General features: G+C 40.2%; 1 protein-coding gene across 1 annotated transcript in view; it reads left to right on the forward strand.

Moving 5' to 3' along the window:
• Positions 1-22,913, forward strand: part of pik3c3 (phosphatidylinositol 3-kinase, catalytic subunit type 3) — an 88,148-nt gene that overhangs the window by 34,209 nt on the left and 31,026 nt on the right. The window contains exons 10-17 of the mRNA XM_078396058.1: positions 708-893; positions 2,798-2,955; positions 5,915-6,005; positions 6,394-6,461; positions 7,780-7,885; positions 10,204-10,320; positions 13,458-13,589; positions 17,728-17,856. Of these exons, the coding sequence (XP_078252184.1) occupies positions 708-893; positions 2,798-2,955; positions 5,915-6,005; positions 6,394-6,461; positions 7,780-7,885; positions 10,204-10,320; positions 13,458-13,589; positions 17,728-17,856 (987 nt within the window). The remainder of the gene's footprint in view (positions 1-707; positions 894-2,797; positions 2,956-5,914; positions 6,006-6,393; positions 6,462-7,779; positions 7,886-10,203; positions 10,321-13,457; positions 13,590-17,727; positions 17,857-22,913) is intronic.

Genomic DNA, 22,913 nt, shown 5'->3' on the forward strand with positions numbered 1-22,913 from the left:
GCCAAACACTGGTAAATAGGACTTGTTGATGGAATATCTTGGTCGGCATGGATGAATTGGCCTGAAGGGCCAGTTTCTGTGTTGTATGACTCTGACTCCGCTGCTCCAGATGTCAACTTATTTACATCGGCGAAACCAAACGCAGGCTCGGCGATCGCTTCGCTCAACACCTGCGCTCAGTCCGCATTAATCAATCTGATCTCCCGGTGGCTGAGCACTTCAACTCCCCCTCCCATTCCCAGTCTGACCTTTCTGTCATGGGCCTCCTCCAGTGTCATAGTGAGTCCCACTGGAAATTGGAGGAACAGCACCTCATATTTCGCCTGGGCAGCTTGCAGCCCAGTGGTATGAACATTGACTTCTCCAACTTTAGATAGTTCCTCTGTCCCTCTCTTCCCCTCCCCCTTCCCAGATCTCCCACTGTCTTCCTGTCTCCACCTATATCCTTCCTTTGTCCCGCCCCCCTGACATCAGTCTGAAGAAGGGTCTTGACCCGAAACGTCGCCCATTCCTTCTCTCCTGAGATGCTGCCTGACCTGCTGAGTTACTCCAGCATTTTGTGAATAAATACCATCGATTTGTACCAGCATCTGCAGTTATTTTCTTACACTGACTCCAATTGTGAATGACTATCTTTGTGATCAATGACAAATTATTCAAAACTGACTTGTATAAACGATACAATTAAATGCATCTTTGTTCTCTAGGCTTTGACTAAATTTTTGAAGTGTGTGAACTGGGACTTGGCTCAAGAAGCTAAGCAAGCCCTGGAATTGCTAGGAAAGTGGAAACCAATGGATGTGGAGGATGGTCTTGAGTTGCTTTCCTCACAATTTACTAATCCAACTGTAAGGCGGTATGCTGTTGCTAGGTTGCAACAAGCTGATGACGAGGTAAGAATATTGCTTAATTATTCAGAAAGCCTGAATATTGGATAAATTGTAAATCTAAATTGCCAGAACTTGGTGCACTGAAACATAGTGAAGCTTTGGAGCTGTTGATTTAATGTATTAAAAATGTATTGAAAATTTATGAAACGCAATATTTGAAATTCTAGCTGCTGGTCTCTTATTTTATATTTCAGTTATCTAAAATTCACTTTGCAAATGGGATTTCTTAAATAAATCATTAAATCTTTAAAAATTTAAGCAAGGGAAACTGAACCATTCATTATTACCAGGCTGTGTTGTCTCTTAGAAACTCAGCAACTTGGTATTGACAACCACATTGGACCAGTTTGGAGCTGGCAGATGAAATTTCTGGAAAAGATGATTTTCTATGTCCCTATCCTTGGACAATGTAATTTTTACGAGCAAGTTGTTTCACATGGATGGTGGTGATTAATATTTAGTTTATTGTATAATTGGTCTGTTTGTCCAAGATATGGAAATCTTTGTTGGTAGCCACATTAATCCTGTTCTACCCTAATAAACAGAATGTCCACTGGGAAATCATTGTGGTGCTGTTTTGCATTTGTTGCAGAAAATGAGTCATATTTTTAAATTAGGTTTCTTAAAGTAAAGTCTGATCAGAATTTAACTGGTGGCACCACCATATAAGGGGGTCAGGAAGAAGGATCCTGAATTTTAGAAATGCTTTTGTTTTGCTGTGCAAAGCACTTTTGAAAGAGCTTTCAGCTATCAGAATTGCTCTCTGTATATCTGGTTTTCACTCGGATGTTTTCTACTTAAAATGCACATAAGGCAAGATGGCTAAAATGGAGGAAACTAAAGATCTTGGGGAAAAAAAGATTAATCCTGCAAGAAGTATGTATCACTTGACCATTGCTGCATATGGATCATTGGCCTAAACTGAGCTACTTATAGCAAGGTTGTTTGTAAATTGAAAGGTTCAAAATGATTCTGCTTTCTCAAGCGTGCCAAAAAATCAAGAAGCACCGAAACCTGCTGGATGCTATCCAAAATATTGGAGAGGACTCTAGACCAGAAACAATATTGTTGTAAATCCTCAGGAAATGTTCTGAAAAAATATACAAAATAAAAGCAGCAATGACCCTTTGAACCGGCTCTGTCATTCAATAATTTATGGCTGGACACCTGCTGAGATCTGTTTTCCCTATGCTCTTGTTGTTTCAATATCTGTGGTTCACTCTTATTTCTAAAAATCGTAACAAAATCCATCTTGCAACTAGACAACATCTGAATGTCTACTGCCTTCTGGGATAATGCATTCAAAAGAGAGCTAGATAGAGCTCTTAAGGATAGCGGAGTCAGGGGGTATGGGGAGAAGGCAGGAACGGGGTACTGATTGAGAATGATCAGCCATGATCACATTGAATGGCGGTGCTAGCTCGAAGGGCCGATTGTCCTCCTCCTGCACCCACTGTCTAATGTCTATTGTCTAAAAGCATTTGGATGAAGAAATTAGATTTTAGATTCTCTGGTATGGTTATATCCTTTTCACATTTACCCTAAGTTCCATAATTTTGTATTTTTCAATGGGATCACCTTATTTTCTGATACTTTAAAGAATGTATACCTTTTTAAAACATAAATTCTCCCAGGATAATTCAAATTAGGTATCAGTTATTGAACCTTTGTTGAACTTGCTACACTACATTTGACTTGTTAAGACTACTAACTAGGAATTGCTATTTAAATTCAACTTCATTATTATGCTTGTTTTAATGAATTCATTAGCTTACAGCATAAGTTAAGAGCATGGAATATTTTGTAGAATTACTCTTTATTTCAGTTGGGTAAATATTTTCTGCTACTCATGCAATGACAAATTCTTTTCTTAAACTGAATTCCTGAAATCTCTCAATTTTTCATAGGATTTGCTCATGTACTTGCTTCAGCTTGTTCAGGCTCTCAAATATGAAAACTTCAACGATATAAAAGTTGGATTAGAACCAAACCGAATAGGTAGCAGTCAAACTGCCATGTCAGAAAGTATGTCAGGTTCATTAGCAGGGACTTCAGAAATGGAGAGGTAAGAGCATTTTGTCTTGCACTTTTGATATAGTTGAAGATTTCAATGAAGAATGAATCAAGAGTGTTTATTTGTCATATACACCAGATATAAACCGGAATAATGAAATTCTTATTTACAGCAGCTTTACGGGCATTGTTGACACATTAGATACATTTTGCTTTAATTTCAAGTTAAGGCTGTTATCTGTGGAGACACAAGGAATTGTAGATGCAGAAATCTGGAATAAACGCGAAGTAACTAAACGGGTCAGGCTCTTTTCACTGGGTTCAAATATCCTAGCAACAACGTGCACAACCTCTGCACCTTCTCTATTGCAATCACATATGTCCTGTAATACGATGACCAGAAAATTAAGACCGTATTCTTCAATTTAAGTGTTTGTGTAAATGCTCTTAAATATCAAGTTTGTGTTTGTCATATGCATGGGAACTGGAACAGTGAAATTCTTATTTGCTGCAGCTTTGCCAGCACATTAAATACAACAGTAACAACAATAAATACACAATACATTATCAGCTATTCTAAGTAAACCAGACCGCGATAGTGCAATCTGGGTGCAAAGACCATAGTTAAGCTAAGTGCTGAGGTACGGTTGTGGTTCTAGAGCCTTATAGTTAATGTGAATAAGCTGTATTTGAACCTGGGCGTAACGGTTCTCAAGCTCCTGTATCACCTTCCCAATGGTAGCAGGAAGATGAGAGCATGAACAGGGTAGTGCGAATCTTTGATGATATTAACTGCCTTCTTGAGGTAGCATTTTCCATGGATTCCTTTGGTAGGGAAGTCAGTACCGATGATGGACCGGACAATGTTCACCACTTTCTGCAGCCTCCTTCATTCGAGGGCACTCGAATTGTCGAACCAAGTCATGATGCAGGATCAGAATGTTTTCCGCCATACACGTATAGAAGTTCAATAGAGTATTCAAATGACATGCCAAATCTTAAGCTTCTGATGAAGCAAAGGGGTGTTGAGCTTTCTTTGTAATTAGGATCGTCAAAGATGTGTATGCATAGTAATTGTATCTGGTTCCACCAAGTCGTCTGGTAGTGTTTTATAGATATCAAACACCCATAGTGTGAAAAAACTAACCCTCGGAATCCTAATAAAATTCCTGCCTCTTCCTTTGTCCTATGTAACCTTGTTTTTGATACTCTTGCCATAATATATATATATTTCCAGCCAAACCTTTGTGCTCTTGTATTTTATGCCAATTAGAAATGGGATATTTTGCAAAGTGAGTCTCGATGTTACTTACTGTTGGAACACAAGACCTGTTTCATCTGAATAGAATAAAATGCTATCCAGATTTGACTAGTATGTCAATAATAAGAAACAGGAATATTATTTCAGAATTATGACTACCTCGATTATCGTAACTTCTTTTAGCTGAAAGGACCAATGTCAGGTAGCCTTTTCTCATAAATTATTCTCAGTGGTTATTCTTAATTATAATGTTTAATAGACTGAGTGGACCTGTTGGGCACAAACCAGCACCCTCTCCTTCCCCCACCTCCCCCTCCCCCTTCCCCCCCCCCCCACTCCCCCACTCCATCTCCCCTTATCCTGCCTCCCTCTTCTCCCCACCCCCTCAGCCACTCATCCACTCCATCCCCCCTCAACCGCCCAAACCTCTCCTGCATTGGTGTAGCACCCTTTCCTCCCCCTTCCCCCCCACTAACCCACTCTATCCCCCCTGAACCACCCTTATCCCCCCCCTCTTCCCCTCCAAACCCCCCCCCCGCCGTTTGCACCATCGCAAAGTCGAAATATCGTAAGTGGAAACATCGTAAGTTGGGGAGCATCCTGCGGGCCCGGCAACCCTCCCCCAACTGACGATCACTCACCTCGGCCCCTTGCGGTTAGCGCTGGAGCCAGAGCGAGCCCTGGACCCGAAGCCTCTCCTGCGGCGAACGGCGACGACGGCCATCTTGTTGGACCCTCTGCTGCCGCGCAACACCATGGGAGGAAGGTCAAGCGAGGGCTACGAAGGATAGGCGCCAGTCCTCCCGGCGAGGGGGGGGGGGGGCACATTTATTAAAGTCAGCGGCAGCTCGTCTGCTTAACAGCCCCCCCCCCCCCCTCATTGGCCGCCACTCTCGTCACTCTGGCGGGTTCCGCCCCCAGCGGCCATCGTTGCCTCCCCCCCCCCCCCCACCCATTGGCCGCCACTCCTGTCCTATTGTGACGTTGAATGCTGGGTAAGTTGAAAAGGTAATTTTTAAACTTTAAAATGTCTATAACTTAAAAAATATAAAACCAATTTGAATGAAACTTGGGTACTACAGACCCCAGGACAATGGTGAGTAAGGTGGGCTTAAAATTGTCACGCAATCGTGTGACTGGGGCACAAACATACGGGGGGAACAAAGAAACGAGGGTTTTAGTAATATAATAATATAATAGGTAATATGGTGTTGGATACCCATGACTGTGTAGTCAGACACAGCTCCATCATCTATGAATTTGCTGACCTTATCAATGTTAGATGAATAATGGATAAAGATGAGTCAGAGTACAGGAGGTAAATCGATAATCTGAATGGTGCCAGAACAACAATCTTGCTCTTAACGCTAGCAAGGCTAAGGTGCTGATTCTTGCCTTCAGGAATGGAAAGTCAAGGATCCAAGAACCTGTCTTCATCGATAGAACAACAATGAGAGAGTCAACAACATTAAGTTCCTGGTTATGCATATCTCTGAAAATCTGGTGAATAATACAGACCTTGTACAGGTTGAACCACATACTTCAGCTTGCACTATTTTGACCTGATTACCTAGTAGAACTGATCATTCATTGTATTTCTGTTTATATAAATTCATGTGTTGTGTTGTTATGTTAATGTGCCTGTAAAGCTGCAGAAAATACGAATTGCATTGTTCTGTTCCCGGTGCATATGACAATTAAACACTCCTGACTCTTGAAAATGATTTATGGAGTGAATTTTCTCTTATAGCTCTCAAATAATCAGCAGTCAATTTCCACCAGTGTCATCACCTCCTCCAGCTTCTAAGGCAAAAGATGCAACAGATGGAGAAAACCTAGAGGTAAAAGCAATGATGCAGATTTTTCATTCCAAGGATTGTAGCTATTTTAATGTATCTTCTCTTTACTGAAGTTTAACAATCTGTTCCGAGTCATGTTGTTGAAGTAAATTGGAAACTTGTGAGAATTATTTCACACCATCTTATCAAAAATGCCAATTAAGTTTACAGAAAACGAAGAACCTGTCAGTAATCTCGAAAGAAAAATAGACATTTTAGAGGGGGAAAAAAGGAAAATCCAAATGGGCTCACATTGGGAAAACATTTAAGTGTCTAAATCCCAATAGGAACAAGCAAACCAACGATATAATAGCTCAAATTATTGGTGCTTTATTATACGGTTCATTGAATGAATAGTGAATTGTGATATGATATTTCTTCCCTCCCTCAGCAAGACCTCTGTACATTTCTAATATCACGAGCTTGTAGGAATTCTACTCTGGCTAACTATTTATACTGGTAAGAGAACAACGTTTTTGTCTCCCCCATGTTTTCTTATTTTGGAAATAATCTTATTTAGGTACAAATCAATCAAGTATCAGAGTGTGAATAAATAAGAGTAGCTTTTCCCTGACTTTGGTATTTTTGTTCACTTCTTTCTGGAAGCAAACTTTCATCTAAAGCCTTTGGAAGGGGAACAATTTTTAAGACTATTCTCTCAAGTTTATACCATAGATTTAGCTGAGTTTTTTACATTTGTCCTGAGAAAATGAGTTCAATTGAGCTGATTGTTTACTGGAGACAGGAATGTAATCTTGACATTTGGATACCTGCATCCTTACAAGGTAAGTAAGGATCACAGGGTTGAACAGCAGGAACAGAATGTATAATAGAAATAAACAGGAGACGATATTAAGGAGTTTAGCATCTTTAGTGACTTTTTTGAGACACATAAGATCCTGAGGGGGCAATGACAGACCTTGAGGTCTTTTTATGTATAAAATAAAAAGACCTCAAGGTCTGTCATGCTGGTTTAAACCAAAGATAGACACAAAAAGCTGGAGTAACTCAGCGGGACAGGCAGCATCTCTGGAATGGAATCAGCATTCCATCTCAGAAGGAATGGGTGACATTTTGGGTCGAGAGCCTTTTCCAGACTTGAAACGTTTCTCATTCCATCTCTCCAGAGATACTGTGCCCGCTGAGTTACTCCAGCATTTTTTGTCTATCTTCGGTTTAAACTAGCATATGCAGTTCCTTCCTCCGGATTATGGAGGCTAGCTGGTTAGAAATATTGAAGGTGGAGGTTGATGTATCTTTGAAAAAACAGCATATTGAGGGCTATGTGGAATTAGCAATATTAGAGGAGTTGAGGCCGGCATAGATCAGTCAAGGTTATATTGAAAGGCTGGTCATTCTTGATTGGTTGAAATGTATCCAAGGCTCTTTTTTAAAGGAAAAGGCAAGGGAATAAATACCACTGGCTCTGACCACATTTTCCAGTCTTCATTGGTCAAAATTTAATATTGGAGAATTAAAGCCCATCATCAGTGAGAGGCAAGTTATTGGAAAAAGCAGAAGGGCAGCAAGCATCCGAATTTAGAGTGGTGCAGGTTAATCAAGGAAATTCAATGCAAATTTGTTCAAAAGGACTAGAGTACCGAGAAGTCTTGCTGCAGCTTTGCAAGTTATTGGCTAGGCCATACCTGGAGTTTTGGATAAAGCTTTAGTCTCTTTATTTAAGCAATATTATAATTGATTTAAAGTCAATTATGCTTTGGGGTTAGTATTCGTATAGTTTCTCTCAAATAATATTAATTGTTTCTTGTCCTCTTAGGTATGTTATTGTAGAATGTGAAGACCAGGACACTCAACTGCGTGACCCTAAAACTCACGAAATGTATTTAAACGTGATGAGGAGATTTAGTCAAGCTTTGTTAAAGGTACCACAATTTTTATTTTAAGTTTAATCAACATTTATATTATAATCATTATGTATCAGAAGTGTTGTGCTCTATTTGGAGAGGAAAGCTATATTTAATTAAAATAAAAAAACAAAATTTAGCAGAGTGGAAAAATTACCTGAAAACAGAAAATACTGGAAATAACTCTGATTGAAATAGTGTCTGTGGAGAGAGAGATATGGAGTTAACATTTTATGACCATTCATCAGAACTGGGAAAAGTTAGAGAAAAAAAATTAAGATGCAATAGAACGTGCAGAGTTGTGCATGGCAATAGAGAACCAGGACTTGAGCTACAGGGAGAGATTGAGCAGGGTGGTACTTTTTATTCCTTAGAGTGCAGGAGGATGAGGGGTGATCTTATAGAGGTGTGTAAAATCATGTGGGGGATAGATAGGGTGAATGCACAGAGTCTTTTACCCAGAGTAGGAGAATCATGAACCAGAGGAAATATGTTTAAAGTGAGCTGCCAGAAACTCTTGGACAGGTGTATGGATAGGAAAGGTTTAGAGGGATATGAGCCAAACTCAGGCAAATGGGACTAAGTGAGGTGGGCATTTTGTGTAGGAAAATAACTGCAGATGCTGGTACAAACCGAAGGTATCACAAAATGCTGGAGTAACTCAGCGGGTCAGGCAGCATCTCTGGGGAGAAGGAATGGGTGACGTTTTGGGTCGAGACTCTTCTTCAGACTGATGTCATGGGGGGCGGGACAAAGAAAGGATATAGGTGGAGACAGGAAGACAGTGGGAAAACTGGGAAGGAGGAGGGGAAGAGAGGGACAGAGGAGCTATCTTAAGTTGGAGAAGTCAATGTTATATGTGCTGTTCTTCCAATTTGCGGTGGGCAGAGGTTCACCTGCACCTCCTCAACCTCATCGATTGTATCCGCTGTTCCAGGTGTCAACTTCTCTACATCAGCGAGACCAAAAGCAGGCTCGGCGATCGTTTCGCTCAACACCTTCGCTCAGTCCGTAACCAACCTGATCTCCCAGTGGCTGAGCACTTCAACTCCTCCCCCCGCTCCCATTCTGACCTTTCTGTCATGGGCCTCCTCCAGTGTCATAGTGAGGCCCACCGCAAATTGGAGGAACAGCACCTCATATTTCGCTTGGGCAGCTTACAGCCCAGCGGTATGAACATTGACATCTCTAACTTTAGATAGCTCCTCTGTCCTTCTCTTCCCTTCTCCATTCCCAGTTCTCCCACTGTCTTTCTGTCTCTACCTATACCCTTTCTTTGTCCCGCCCCCCCTGACATCAGTCTGAAGAAGGGTCTCGACCCAAAACGTCACCCATTCCTTCTCTCCAGAGATGCTGCCTGACCCGCTGAGTTACTCCAGCATTTTGTGATACTTAGGTGGGGATTTTGGTCGGCATGGATGAGTTGGGCTGAAGAGCCCGTTTCCAGGCTGTATGACTCTGACTCCATGATTCTGAGAGAACAAAATTGCACATCAAGAAAGGTGATGGTAAAGGGGGTTAGAAATTTAGTGGAGAGGCACTGTGTACAGAGGAAATAGAATAATTAAATCTACATTTAAATTAAATTAAATGTGGAATTCTCTGCCTCAGAGGGCAGTGGAGGCCAATTCTCTGAATGCATTCAAGAGAGAGCTAGATAGAGCTCTTAAGGATAGCGGAGTCAGGGGGTATGGGGAGAGGCAGGAACGGGGTACTGATTGAGAATGATCAGCCATGATCACATTGAATGGCGGTGCTGGCTCGAAGGGCCGAATGGCCTACTCCTGCACCTATTGTCTATTGTCTATATGTTTTAGAGCATATCCCTTTCGATTGAAACCATGTATTTACAGACATTTTGTTGTCGCTATTTCTGTGTTGGTGGGCAGATACAGGAAATCCAACACAATGCATCTGCTGTTTCAAGTGGTCTTATTGTAAATAATTCCAAATATGCTGATCCGCTGTGGTTTTACTCATCAGTTGACACATCAGGAAAGCTGAACTTCTGGTATCCTTGTAAAACAAAATTCATATTGCATAGTTTCCACAAAGTAGAATGATAGTTTAGATTTATTATCTCTAAACTAAAACAAAACCACTGTCTTTTACTTTGTGGAAACTGAAATAAGGGACATTTTTAGAAGGATACCAACTAGCATATTGAATTTAGTTGGATGAGGAATTATAAACATTCCATTTGTATTTCTCTGCTATAATAATCTATGACCATGAAATCGTTGATCATTCAATAATTGGAAGAACTGAGCTTTTCAGTTTCAAGTCATAAGGGGGTTAACAAAAACAAAATGCGTTTAATGCTTGCATCTTTTTAGGGTGATAAGAATGTGAGAGTCATGCGCTCCCTCTTAGCTGCTCAACAAACATTTGTGGATCGACTAGTGCACCTAATGAAAGCAGTTCAACGAGAAAGTGGGAATCGGAAGAAAAAGGTATTTTCACATTAAGCTTGCCACTTCTCCAAAGTAAAACTGAATAGAATGACAATTCTTCATCTTGTAAAATACTTATTACAACTTTGTAATGGATGCTCTTTTAGAAAGGAGGTGAGGTGGAACTTCTTTAATCAGAGGGTAGTTAATCTGTGGAACTCATTGCCACAGATGGCTGTGGAAGCCAAGTTAGTGGATATTTTTAAGGCAGAGATAGACAAATTCTTGATTAGAACGGGTGTCAAGGATTACATAGAAACAAGGAAAATAGGTGCAGGAGGAGGCTATTCAGCCCTTCGAGCCAGCACCGCCATTTATTATGATCATGGCTGATCATCCACAATCAGTAACCTGTGCCTGCCTTCTCCTCATACCCGTTGATTCCACTAGCCCCAGGAGCTCTATCTAACTCTTTTAAATTCATCCAGTGAATTGGCCTCAAGGCCTTCCGTGGCAGAGAATTCCACAAATTCACAGCTCTCTGGGTGGAAAAAGTGTTTTCTTATCTCAGTTTTAAATGGCCTCCCATTAATTCTCAGACTGTGGCCCCTGGACTGTCTCCCCCAACATTGGGAACATTTTTCCTGCATCTAGCTTGTTCAGTCTTTTTATAATTTTATGTTTCTAAAAGATCCCCTCTCATCCTTCTAAATTCCAGTGAATACAAGCCCAGTCTTTCCAATCTTTCCTCATATGACAGTCCCGCCATCCCGGGGATTAACCTTGTGAACCTACGCTGCACTTCCTCAATAGCAAGGATGTCTTTCCTCAATTTAGGAAACCAAAACTGTACACAATACTCCAGATGTGGTCTCACCAGGGCCCTATACAACTGCAGAAGGACTTATTTACCCCTATACTCAACTCCTCTCATTATGAAGGCCAGCATGCCATTAGTTTTCTTCACTGCCTGCTGTACCTGCATGTTTGCTGTCAGTGACTGGTGTACAAGGACACCCAGGTCTCATTGCACTTCCCTTTTTCCTAATCTGACACTATTGAGATAATAATATGCCTCCTTGTTCTTGCCGCTAAAGTGGATAACCTCACATTTATCTACATCATACTGCCATTTCCTTGTTCCCCATAATAATTTCACCCGTTTCTGCCTTCAAGGGACCCACATTTGTCGTTACTAATCTTTTTCTCTTAACATACCTAAAGAAGCTTTTACTATGCTTTACATATTTGGCGAGCTTACCTTCGTACTTCATCTTTTCATCCCATATTCTCCCTTTTGTTACCTTCTGATGTCATTTGAAAGTTACCCAATCCTCTGGCTTCCGTCTACTCTTTGTTATGTTGTACACCTTTTCTTTTAGTTTTATACCATCCTTAACTTCCCTTGTCAGCCACGGTTGCCTCTTACTCCCCTTCTGGAGAAAAGGCAGGAAAATAGTATTAGGAGGCAGAGATCAGTCATGATTGAATGGCGGAGTAGATTAGATGGACCGAAAGTCCTAATTCTACTCCAAAAACTTGTGAATAGGGCAAATTTATTTGTATGTACAAATTGTATATTGGGAAACATAAGCAACGCAGTGTGATAGAACTAATCACAGTTTTTATAGTGTTGATTCCTTCAGTGGTTTTGTACCAAAGAGATTTAATGATGAAATATTATTTTTAAATGAAGGCTTTGTTTGAATGTAGTGTGCAATATGGTTATTAGCACAGGACAGATTAATTATAAATGTGTTGAATACTTAGCAAAACGATTTTTATCATGATCACTTACAGTTCTTAGAATATGGCAGTCAGCTATAAATATTAAATGTTTTTTTATTCATTCAAAAGTAAATTATGCAATGTTATGAGGCAATGGTTGTAAGAACAACATTCTTAATTTTGTTTATTTAATACGTTTCAATGCCCAAAAGGTCAGATAGTATTTCACAGCATTATTATTAAATAACATTTCTAATCCGATATTAAAGCAAATGGCTAAACATTGGAGCAATAGATCTTGCTTTTATCCGGTGTCTAAAAGAATAAAGAAAGACAACGAAGTTTAGGAAAGGAATTTGAGAACTTGAAGCTAAATCATAAAAGGTAAATTGCTATTTACAGAAGTCTTGAAGCTAATTGAGAGATTAGAATGAGGATGATCAAAAGGCCAGAGTTGCTGATAACTAGGAGGATTGAAGGATTGGAAAGATGGATGGGGTATAAGCATAAACGATTTGAAAATAAAGAAGAGAATTTTAAAATGAAGGTACTGCCCAACCAGAAATTATAGCAGGTTGATGGATAGAGGGGCAGTAGAAGGAGATGAATGCATGGGAGGTATGACATCATGATTATGGAGGCTAAAACAAAAGAAGTTGGCCATGATCATTGAAACAATCACGTCTCAAACTAATGTAGGCCTGGATGAAGATTTCAAACTGAAGTGAGGTGTGGATGCAGCAACATTACAGACATAGAAATCAATGAACAATGATGGCATGGATAAATGGAGTGTAAGATTCCTCTTTGCTGAACTCTGTCTGGTTCACTGTAGAATGTTGCCAGGGAGATGGCTGCAGTTTGTGACAGAAATTGAATGTAATAAGCTTTTATCTTCCCAGTAAAAAAATCACATAAAGCTGAAATATAGTTGTACGTTTTGTGTGGGAGCCACAAGAAGCTGTTGGTGAAATAAACTGGGAGTCGATGACGTAGACATGACATCATCTCCTGTGAGGCTCATCTTGAGTCATTTTACTATGTTGAAACAATAAATAAATAGATACGTCTGTTGGATCATCTTGTAAGTGAAATGGTAACAAGCATAGATCACTGGAGGACAGCAATAGTCTGGCCTTGACAGAATAGATGGCATGACATGGTATGACATCATCCTGGCATTGAATGTGTTTAACAGATAACTGCCAATATTTCAGAGAATAAAATTTGTTCAACACCTTCCGTGCCTTTGGTACTCAAGATCGGTACTTCTATGATAGATAGTTCTATGATTAATTTAGAGAAACATGGAAGTTGTTGTGGACGCTGCAAGGGATCCCAAAGATTAATTCATGGAAATGAGCAGACAATCTATTCTCCTGCCTATCTTCTTTCCCAATCATTTTGTGCTGCATGCTGATAACTTGTATTGCCTTTCCTGATTATATACTTCTGTTCTTCCCTTCTAGATTGAAAGGCTACAAACATTGTTAGCGGATAATGAAAAAGTGAATTTATCAGAGATTGAACCAATACCTTTACCTTTAGAGCCACAAGTTAAAATCAGGGGTATAATCCCAGAAAAAGCAACTCTGTTTAAGGTAAATATGGCTATGGCTTTATTGTGTGTGAAATAACAGTGAAAGCCTTTTTAAAAACATACAATATTTTATTTGAAATTGAATTTTTATTTTTAATACCAGGCAATCTGGTTTCCGTGGCACTGAATATCCTGGCCGATAAAAGGTGGGATAAGAAAACAAATCATTGAGATAAAACATTATAGAGCACCAAGTTGTGTGGGGTTACAGGAATAGGAGTGTTTACTTAATGCACATCCAGTTAACTTTGTGAAACAATGTCTTCTCTTCCCAAGTAGACACTGAAAATGCTGAAAAAACTCAACAACTAATTTTATTTCAGATTTTCAGCTTCTGTCATTCTGTTTTTTCAACCTTCCTTTTCGATACAAACTCCCTGGTGTTCTCAAAGTTATCTCCCAATCAGGCTGAATGAGGAAAAGACATGTGGGAGGAAAGTAGGAACAAGGAAATTTATAATTGCAACTTTCTCAACTACAATCCTATTCCTTGATCCAAGAACCAGTTTCAGCAAATATACTATTCATATTTTTTAAACCAAAGAGAACCATGTAAATTTTAAAGAGGAAGGAGCCAATGATCTTTTTTTGAAAGGTGAATGGTAGTGTGAAAGGCAGGGGATATTTTGGATGGAATCCAGTCCCTTGTTGAGCCTGGATAGTAGGAGCATTTGGATGAGAATAAAAGAGCACCATAATCACTGATGCACAAAATGAAATTGGTATCTTTCCCAAATCTACTTTGGATAAATTGAGAACATGAAATGGCTTGCTACTTCTAAATGTTGAATTTAATGTTAGATATAATGTTTTAGTTTTAAATTGCGGTATTTATCAGCACAATGTTATTCATTTCAATTTTTTAAAGTATAATACAGTTGTGAAATTTGTACCTACTTAATTATAAATTTTGCTTACCAATTACAGTGGGAGATTAAATTATAGTCTAGTTAATCCAATTAATGAAAGAGATTAATGCCACAATGGTGATGTTGTCTAAGAACCATGTGTCCCCGAATTGTAGGTGGGAGGGTAAGCGTGAAAAGTAAGGTTTTTATCAAATAGATGCACAATGCTTTTAAAAAAACAAAAGTTTGTTTTTATATGGTGCCTCTAGTGTAGTTAAACATTACATAATGGTTCATAGAACACCTGCTTCTTTGCCTGTATTTTATCATAAATCCCAATATCTCCTTGCATGTCCAGGTGTCAAATTCAGAACTTGACAGCCTGCCATGCAAGGAGATATTGGGGTTGATGAAAAAATGCTTAGCTGAGGAGACAGGTTTTAAGGAACATTTAAAAGTAGAAAGGGAGGGGGAGATGCAGAAAGGCTTAGGGTGAATTTTTTTTTAGTTTAGTTTATTATTGTCATGTGTACAGAGGTACAGTGAAAAGTCTGTTTCTAAATTTCTGGCGATTAAAGCCGTGGCAGGTGCCGATTTGGGGGTGATTTAAGTGAGGGATGTTTAAAGCTAGAATTAAGAGAGTATGTGTTTTAGAGGGCTGCAGGTTTGGATAACTATAGTCACTGAGGCAACAGAAAGATCTGATAAAAAAGGAGAACATTCTAAAACTCAGGCAATCTAGTTTTCAGTTATAGACAGCTGTCCTAATTTGTTCAAGCTTCACTCTAGTGGTCTGTCATCCAGATTGTCAATGAGCTGATGGCTTGATATGCAATCTTGAATGTTATACTGTACTGGATATAATTATAGTTAAAACAGGGATTCATTTCAGTGTACTTGGAAGATTTCAAAATATCTGAATAGATAATCATTTATCTGCAATGTAAAAGTGTCAGAACTGTGGTAGACTGATGAATATCTAATGGGCATACAGATCATTAGCAGACTACATTTTTTATGCAGAATCAAATGATCATTTCTGCATCAGAACACCAGTTGTACTTGTAATATATTTTTTCACAAGTTTTATCCAACGTTGTCTATGATCAAAATGCATTGCATGGGATATAACCAGACATTTTTAATTTTGCTAATATTGATCTGCATTATTTATTAAACCCGATGAAACTGGGTTTATATTGAAAGGCTGCCAATGCATAACTTTCTTCTAGGTTCTCTCCACACCCATCCTGGTCAGTTACTTAGCTTGGTTATCAATATAAAATTTGCTTGAAGTCAGGTCAGTCAGTGTCTATGCAATGACATGTAGTTAATATGTCAGGTCAATGCATTTTCATCAGAACTAGAAAAGGTTCGTGGGGGGGGGGGGGGGGGGGGGCTGACGGCGTTTTTGGGGGTGGAAAGAATTGAGAGAGCAAATAGAATGGTTTGTGATAGAGTGCGGAGCAAGTGTCACTATAATATAAATGGCGGTGGTGTGGCTGATAAGAGTGACAAAGACGTTAATTACAGGCGATTTGTCTGGAAGATATGTGAGGAGGATATGAAAGGGACCAGAGAGGCGAATAAAAAATAATGTTGTAACAGTGAGATATGAAACATTGCATTTGCTGGAAATGTGAATTAAAAGGGAATATTGGAAATACCCAGGGTCATTAATTACATCAAGGCTGTTGACAAAGATAACATTTGTTTGGTAAATTGACCTCTACCTCTCAGAGGCTGAATGCCAGCTCTTTTATATCACCTCTTACTTCCCTATAGATCATGATTCTACTACCAAACATTACGCCATTGCCTTCCAGTCACCAACATCCTATCCTTTGATTTTCCTAGCACAGCCGCCTCCTATTCATGCACAGATCACTTCTGTCGCCTCCCCTACGATCCACAAGCATGATTGCCATTGTTTTTTGCCTGTTCCTGCCCCACACAAAACTTTGTGCTTACTTCATTGATGATGATGATGATGATGATACAAATACTTTATTGTCACTTGTACATAGCTAGGTGCAGTGAAATTCTTTGTTTTTGCATACAAAGTACATAAAAGAGTCACCACAAAGGTGACAACAAAGTTACAAAAAGTACTCATTCCTTCTTCGTCCTCCCACGCCAGGTCCCCCTTTATTCTCGGCGATGCGGCCCGTCCATCTTGGCCCGAACCTGGGTCCTCCTCCCTATGTTGATAGCTTACTGGTCCCACGCAGTTCATTTTAATCAGATATCTAATTCCTCTAGATATCCGCCCCCATGCTCTGTCTGAAGGCCCTAAGATAGGTTTAGAGGGATATGGGCCAAACATAGGCAGGTGGGACAAGTGTAGATGGAATACGTTGGTCAGTGTGGGCAAGTTGGGCCAAAGGGCCTGTTTCTAAATGGAGCAGTCTTACTAAGGCATCCTCCCTCACTTATTTTCTGCAACTGGTGATTGTGTGGGCATTGCATCATGATGCCACGTAAAACTTGCAAGTTTCATCACCTTTGCTTCAATTTCCCCAATGGATCATTTCTAATTCTTCCCTTTTGGTCAGAAGATCTTCCTGATTCCTTTCAGTGGATAGGTTTGTGAACAATATCCATTGTAATTCCACAGACTTGTGTTTTTCCAAGATGCATCCTTTTCCCCTAATTGTGTCTTCCCTTCCACCATAGTTGACAGGTTTCTCAAACACATCCTCTTCATTTCCTGCTTTTATACTCTCACCATCTCCCATCCCGATCAAGAATAAGGTTCCTCTTATCCTAATCTATCATCTCACCATATTGCATAATCCTCTATGTTGAATTGTTCATCTTTGGTAATTGCCGCATTGTTGACTTGTTGCCACCACCAGATACATCTTTCCCTCCACATGTTCCTTTGCTTTGCCTGCTGCCCTTGTCTATTTCTGTAGGAGGATGATTAGGGATAGCTGCCATAAGAATTGGTGAGTAGCTGTACTTGGCACTTGGCTGCGGTGAAACACGAAGGCAGTACACACAACATTGTCACACCCACAAAATCTTTTTTTTTTTTACACACACAAGTATTATTGTACAATTGTATGAAAGAAAATGAAGTACTGAATAATTGCTCTTTAACACAATGCTTCCTTGGGGTTTCGTAGCTTGCCGTATAGAAAATGTTCTGATTTACTGTGGAACCTATTTGGAGTACAAGGAATGCATTCCTTTTGCAGCAATATCAATGCAACATTATAAAGACAAAAATCTAATTGATGATCTTGCCAAGACCTGGGAAAACCTGTTCTGTTTGCATTGTTGCAGAGTGCATTAATGCCAGCCAAGTTGATCTTTAAGACTGAAGATGGAGGCAAATATCCTGTTATATTCAAGCATGGTGATGATCTCCGTCAGGATCAACTTATCCTGCAAATCATTTCACTTATGGACAAGGTAGGAAACAAACCAGACATCATGTGTCAGCAGCAAAAACCTGACAGAAAACGTTGTTGTTTTATTGTGCATATCTTAATATCCATCAAAATTTAGCATCGTTGTTTAATTAACATATGAAGAGATATGGTATATAAAAGTGGGTACAACCAAACATAGCCACACCCTAATCAGACATAACTAAAAATTGAATCTAATTGTAATACATTTACAAAAATACAGAAAAGACAAGACTTACAATAGTATACATTGCCTTGTTTATGTTTTAATGTAGGATGTCCTTTTTATTTCAGTAGTTTGAACTGTTTTTGATGTTATGAACATCCTTATAAAAATCCTTATAATTTCACTGTTGTTCAACAGCCTACCACAGATGTTGGGCTCACTGGCCTATAGTTCCCAGACTTTTCCTCGAAGCTGAACATGGTGCTCAGTTAAACTGATCTTACCTGCCTGTGCCTAGATAAAAGTCTCTAAAACAACACCCTCATATTATGTTTCCACCACAATCCCCTGGCAATGCATTCCAGGTTCCCTATAGAACTGCATCATGACTTCCTGATTCTTATATTCAATGCCCCTAGCAATGAAAGCAAGCACACTATATGCTTTTTTTAATCACCCTAATAAATAAAGGTACGATATTAGCTATCCTCCAGTAACACTATACTAGCAATGATTCCTATATCTCAGCCAGCCTGAAATTTCTTCTCTAGTTTTCGACAGTGTTCTTGGATATATCTGATCACGCTCGTCAGAATTACCTACCTATTGTACTTGAGTTTGGCTTGATTTAATTTATATATAATATGGCTTGATTGGATAGCATGCAAAACAAATCTTTTTCCTCTACCTCCATACACGTGACAATAATAAACCTAAACCTTCACATGCTTTAGAATGTGCAGCACCTCCTCGACTGTAACATGGACTGCCCTCAAGATACTCCCTTAACTATCCCAAGTTCCCTAGTTTTCATGTTGATTATGGTAAAAACAGAAGAGAAATACTCACTGACGACCTTGCCCATCTCCTGCAGCTCCAGACATAGATGACTGCTTTGATTTGTAAGGGGGCTTCTTTCTCTAGTTACCCTTTAGTACTTATCGAATATATATTAGATTCTCCTTAATCTTATCTGCATGTGCCAACTCCTGCCCATTATTGAACCATTGTGATCATGTTAAAACTGTAATTACTGTGTGAAGTGGCTGTTTCTGGTGTTTGCAGTTAAGTTTGGTGCTGATCCTCCTCAGAATGCTGCAATAGACATTTTTGTGGAATATTCACAGTCAATAATCTGATGTAAACTAAGTATTTTCACACTTTTCTCCCTATAAATGTAATTGAAAATGTTGAATTGTGTTAATTCAACAGTAATTGAGTTTTTAAAGACAAAATCAATATTAATGCTGAATAACCAAACACACCCTGAAAATTATTTTTACTTGTTCAATCTCATTCTTCTGGACAACAATTAAAATTTCTAAGCTTCAGTGAAAAACACCTAATCTTAAATCATTGTGTGGGAGGAGAAATCAAATGTATGTTATGACTTGTACTTTTCCAACAATACACCAAAAGTAACAATCTCGTCAAACTGTTTGGTTGATCAAACTTGATGTTGCATACAGCAGATCTCCACTAGATGGTGCTAAATTATGTGTCATATCTAAAATGTGAAAAGTTTTTTTGAAAAATGCTTGGGGTACCTAATCGTTTTTAAGAACTCAGTGAATACATAGAACATTGCAGCCCTTCGGTCCACAATGCTTATGTCGAATATTTTGCCAAATTAAACTGGTCACATTGGCACTGGTCACATGTACATGATATATATAGAGTCATGGAGTGATACAGTGTGGAAACAGGCCCTTCGGCCCAATTTACCCACACCGGCCAACAATTCCCAGCTACATTAGTCTCACTTGCCTGCGCTTGGTCCAGATCCCTCCAAACCTGTCCTATCCATGTACCTGTCTAACTGTTTCTTAAACGATGGAATAGTCCCAGCCTCAAGTACCTCCTCTGGCAGCTAGTTCCATACACCCACCACCCTTTGTGTGAAAAAGTAACCCCTCAGATTCCTATCAAATCTTTTCCCCTTCACCTTGAACCTATGTCTTCTGGTCCTCGATGCCCCTACTCTGGGCAAGAGACTCTGTGCATCTATCCGATCTATTCCCCTCATGATTTTGTACACTTCTATAAGATCCCCCTTCATCCACCTGCGCTCCATGGAATAGAGATCTAGCCTACTCAACCTCTCCCTATAGCTCACACCCTCTAGTCCCGGCAACAACCTCGTAAATCTTTTCTGAACCCTTTCAAGCTTGACAATATCTTTCCCATAACATGGTGCCCAGACTGAACACAATATTCTAAATGCTGTCTCACCAACGTCATATACAACTGCAACATGACATCCCAACTTCTATACTCAATACTCTGACTGATGAAGGCCTAAGTGCCAAAAGCTTTTTTGACCACCTTATCTACCTGCGACTCGACTTTCAAGGAACCATGCACCTGTACTCCTAGATCCCTCTGCTCTACAACTCTACCCAGAGGCCTACCATTTACTGTGTAGGTCCTGCCCTTGTTCGGCGTCGCAAAATGCAACACCTCACACTTCTCTGTATTAAATTCCATCAACCATTCCTCCGCCCACCTGGCCAATTGACCCAGATCCTGCTGCAATCATTCACAACCATCTTCACAATCTGCAAAATCACTCACTTTTGTATCATCAGCAAACTTGCTAATCTTGCCCTATATGTTCTCATCCAAATCATTGATATAGATGACAAACAGTAATGAGCCCAGCACCGAACCCTGAGGCGCACCATGAGTCACAGGCTTCCAGTCTGAGAAGCAACCTTCCACAATCACCCTCTGCTTCCTTCCATGGAGCCAATTTGCAATCCATTCAGCTACCTCTCCTTGGATCCCATGTGATCTAACCTTCCAGAGCAGCCTATCATGCGGAACCTTGTCAGATGCCTCACTGATATCCATGTACACAACATCTACTGCTCTGCCCTCATCGACCCTTTTTGGTCTCGTCTTCAAAAAAATCAATCAGATTTGTGAGACATGACCTCCCACGTACAAAACCATGCTGACTATCCCTAATCAGCCCTTGCTCATCCAAATGCCTGTATAACCTATCCCTCAGAATACTCTAGTAACTTTCCAACTACAGATGTTAAGCTCACTGGCCTATAGTTCCCAGCATTTTCCTGCAGCCCTTCTTGAATAGAGACACAACATTTGCCACCCTTCAGTCTTCCGGCACTTCTCCTGTATATAAGGACGACTCATAAATTTCAACCAGGACTCCCGCAATTTCCTCTCTAGTTTCCCGCAATGTCCTCGGATATATCTGATCAGGCCCTGGAGATTTGTCTACCTTCATACACGACAGCACCTTCAGTATTTCTTCGATGGTAACACTGACTGCTCTCGAGACACTTCCATTGACCGCCCTAAGTTCCTTCGTCCTATTGTCTTTCTCCTCAGTAAATACAGAGAAATACTAATTGAGGACCTTGCCCATCTCCTGTGGCTCCACACATAGGTGACCGCTTTGATTCCTGAGAGATCCCACTATCTCTCTAGTTACCCTTTTCCCCCTTATGTATTTATAAAACCTTTTGGGATTGTCCTTAATGCTACCCGCCAGATCTATCTCCTGGCCCCTTTATGCCCTTCTTTTTCAGTTTACTCCTTAGTTCCCGAAACTCCTCCAGGGATGCATATGATCCCAGCTGCCTATACCTGTCCCATGCATCCTTCTTGTTTTTGACCAACACCTCAATTTCCCTCGTCAGCCAAGCTTCTTTACGTTTGCCTACTTTGCCCTTCATTCTAACGTGGACGTACAATCCTGAGCTTTTGTCAACACACTTTTAAAAACATCCCACTTGGCCAATGTTCCTTTCCTCTCAAATAACCTGCTCCATTCGACTTGAGCGAGACCCTCCCTCATACCCTCAAAGTTGGCCTTACCTCAGTTGAGCATTTTAACACATGGATCCTCTCCGTCCCTATCCATAACTATCTTAAACCTAATCACTGGTCCCAAAAGGCTCCTCCACAAACACTTCATTAACTTGCCCTTCCCAATTTCCCAATATTAGATCCTCTCTCACGTGTGGGGGGCTCTACATACTGCATAAGAAAACTCTCCTGAACACTTTTGAGGAATTGCACCCCATTTAAACCCTTCACACTATGATTGAGAATGATCAGCCATGATCACATTGAATGGTGGTGCTGGCTCGTAGGGCCGAATGGCCTACTCCTGCACCTATTGTCTATTTTTCCAGCCTATATTGGGAAAGTTCAAATCCCCCACTACAACAACCTTATTTGATCTGCAGCTGTCTGCAATATCCTGGCATATTTGTTCTTCTAATTCCTGTTGACTATCTCTCTTCCCACCACTTCCATGTGCCAATCCAAAAGTCTTTTAAACACCACTATTGCATCGGCATCCACCACAACCCCTGGCAGTGCATTCCAGGCCCCCACCACTCTGTGTAAAAACGCTGCCCCACACATCCCCGTTAAACTATCCCCATCTCACCTCATAGTTAGTGTTGGACATTTTCACCCTTAGAAGAAGTTTCTGACTGTCCTACCTATTTATGCCTCTCATAATTTTATACACTTCTATCAAGTCACCCCTCAACCTCAGACGTTCCAGAGAAAACAATCCAAGTCTATCCAACCTCTCCCTGTCAAGGAAACTGTCTAATCCAGGCCGCTCTCTGGTAAACCTCCTCTGTACCTCTCCAAAGCTTCCACATCTTTCCTGCAATTGGGCGACCAGAACTGCACGCAATATTCCAGATTATAAACAGTGTGATGAAATTGTTATATGGTTATATTGGTCTGAGAGCAGGTAGATGAGACTAGGTCAGAGAAAGTGGTCGGCGTGGACTGGTAGGGCCGAACGGGCCTGTTTCCGTGCTGTAATTGTTATATGGTTATATGGTTTATATGATGAAGTCCTGTAGAGCTGCATCATGACTTCCAGACTCTAATATTCA

The sequence above is a fragment of the Rhinoraja longicauda genome, chromosome 1, assembly GCF_053455715.1.
Source record: "Rhinoraja longicauda isolate Sanriku21f chromosome 1, sRhiLon1.1, whole genome shotgun sequence".
In the NCBI taxonomy this organism is placed as follows: Eukaryota; Metazoa; Chordata; class Chondrichthyes; order Rajiformes; family Arhynchobatidae; genus Rhinoraja; species Rhinoraja longicauda.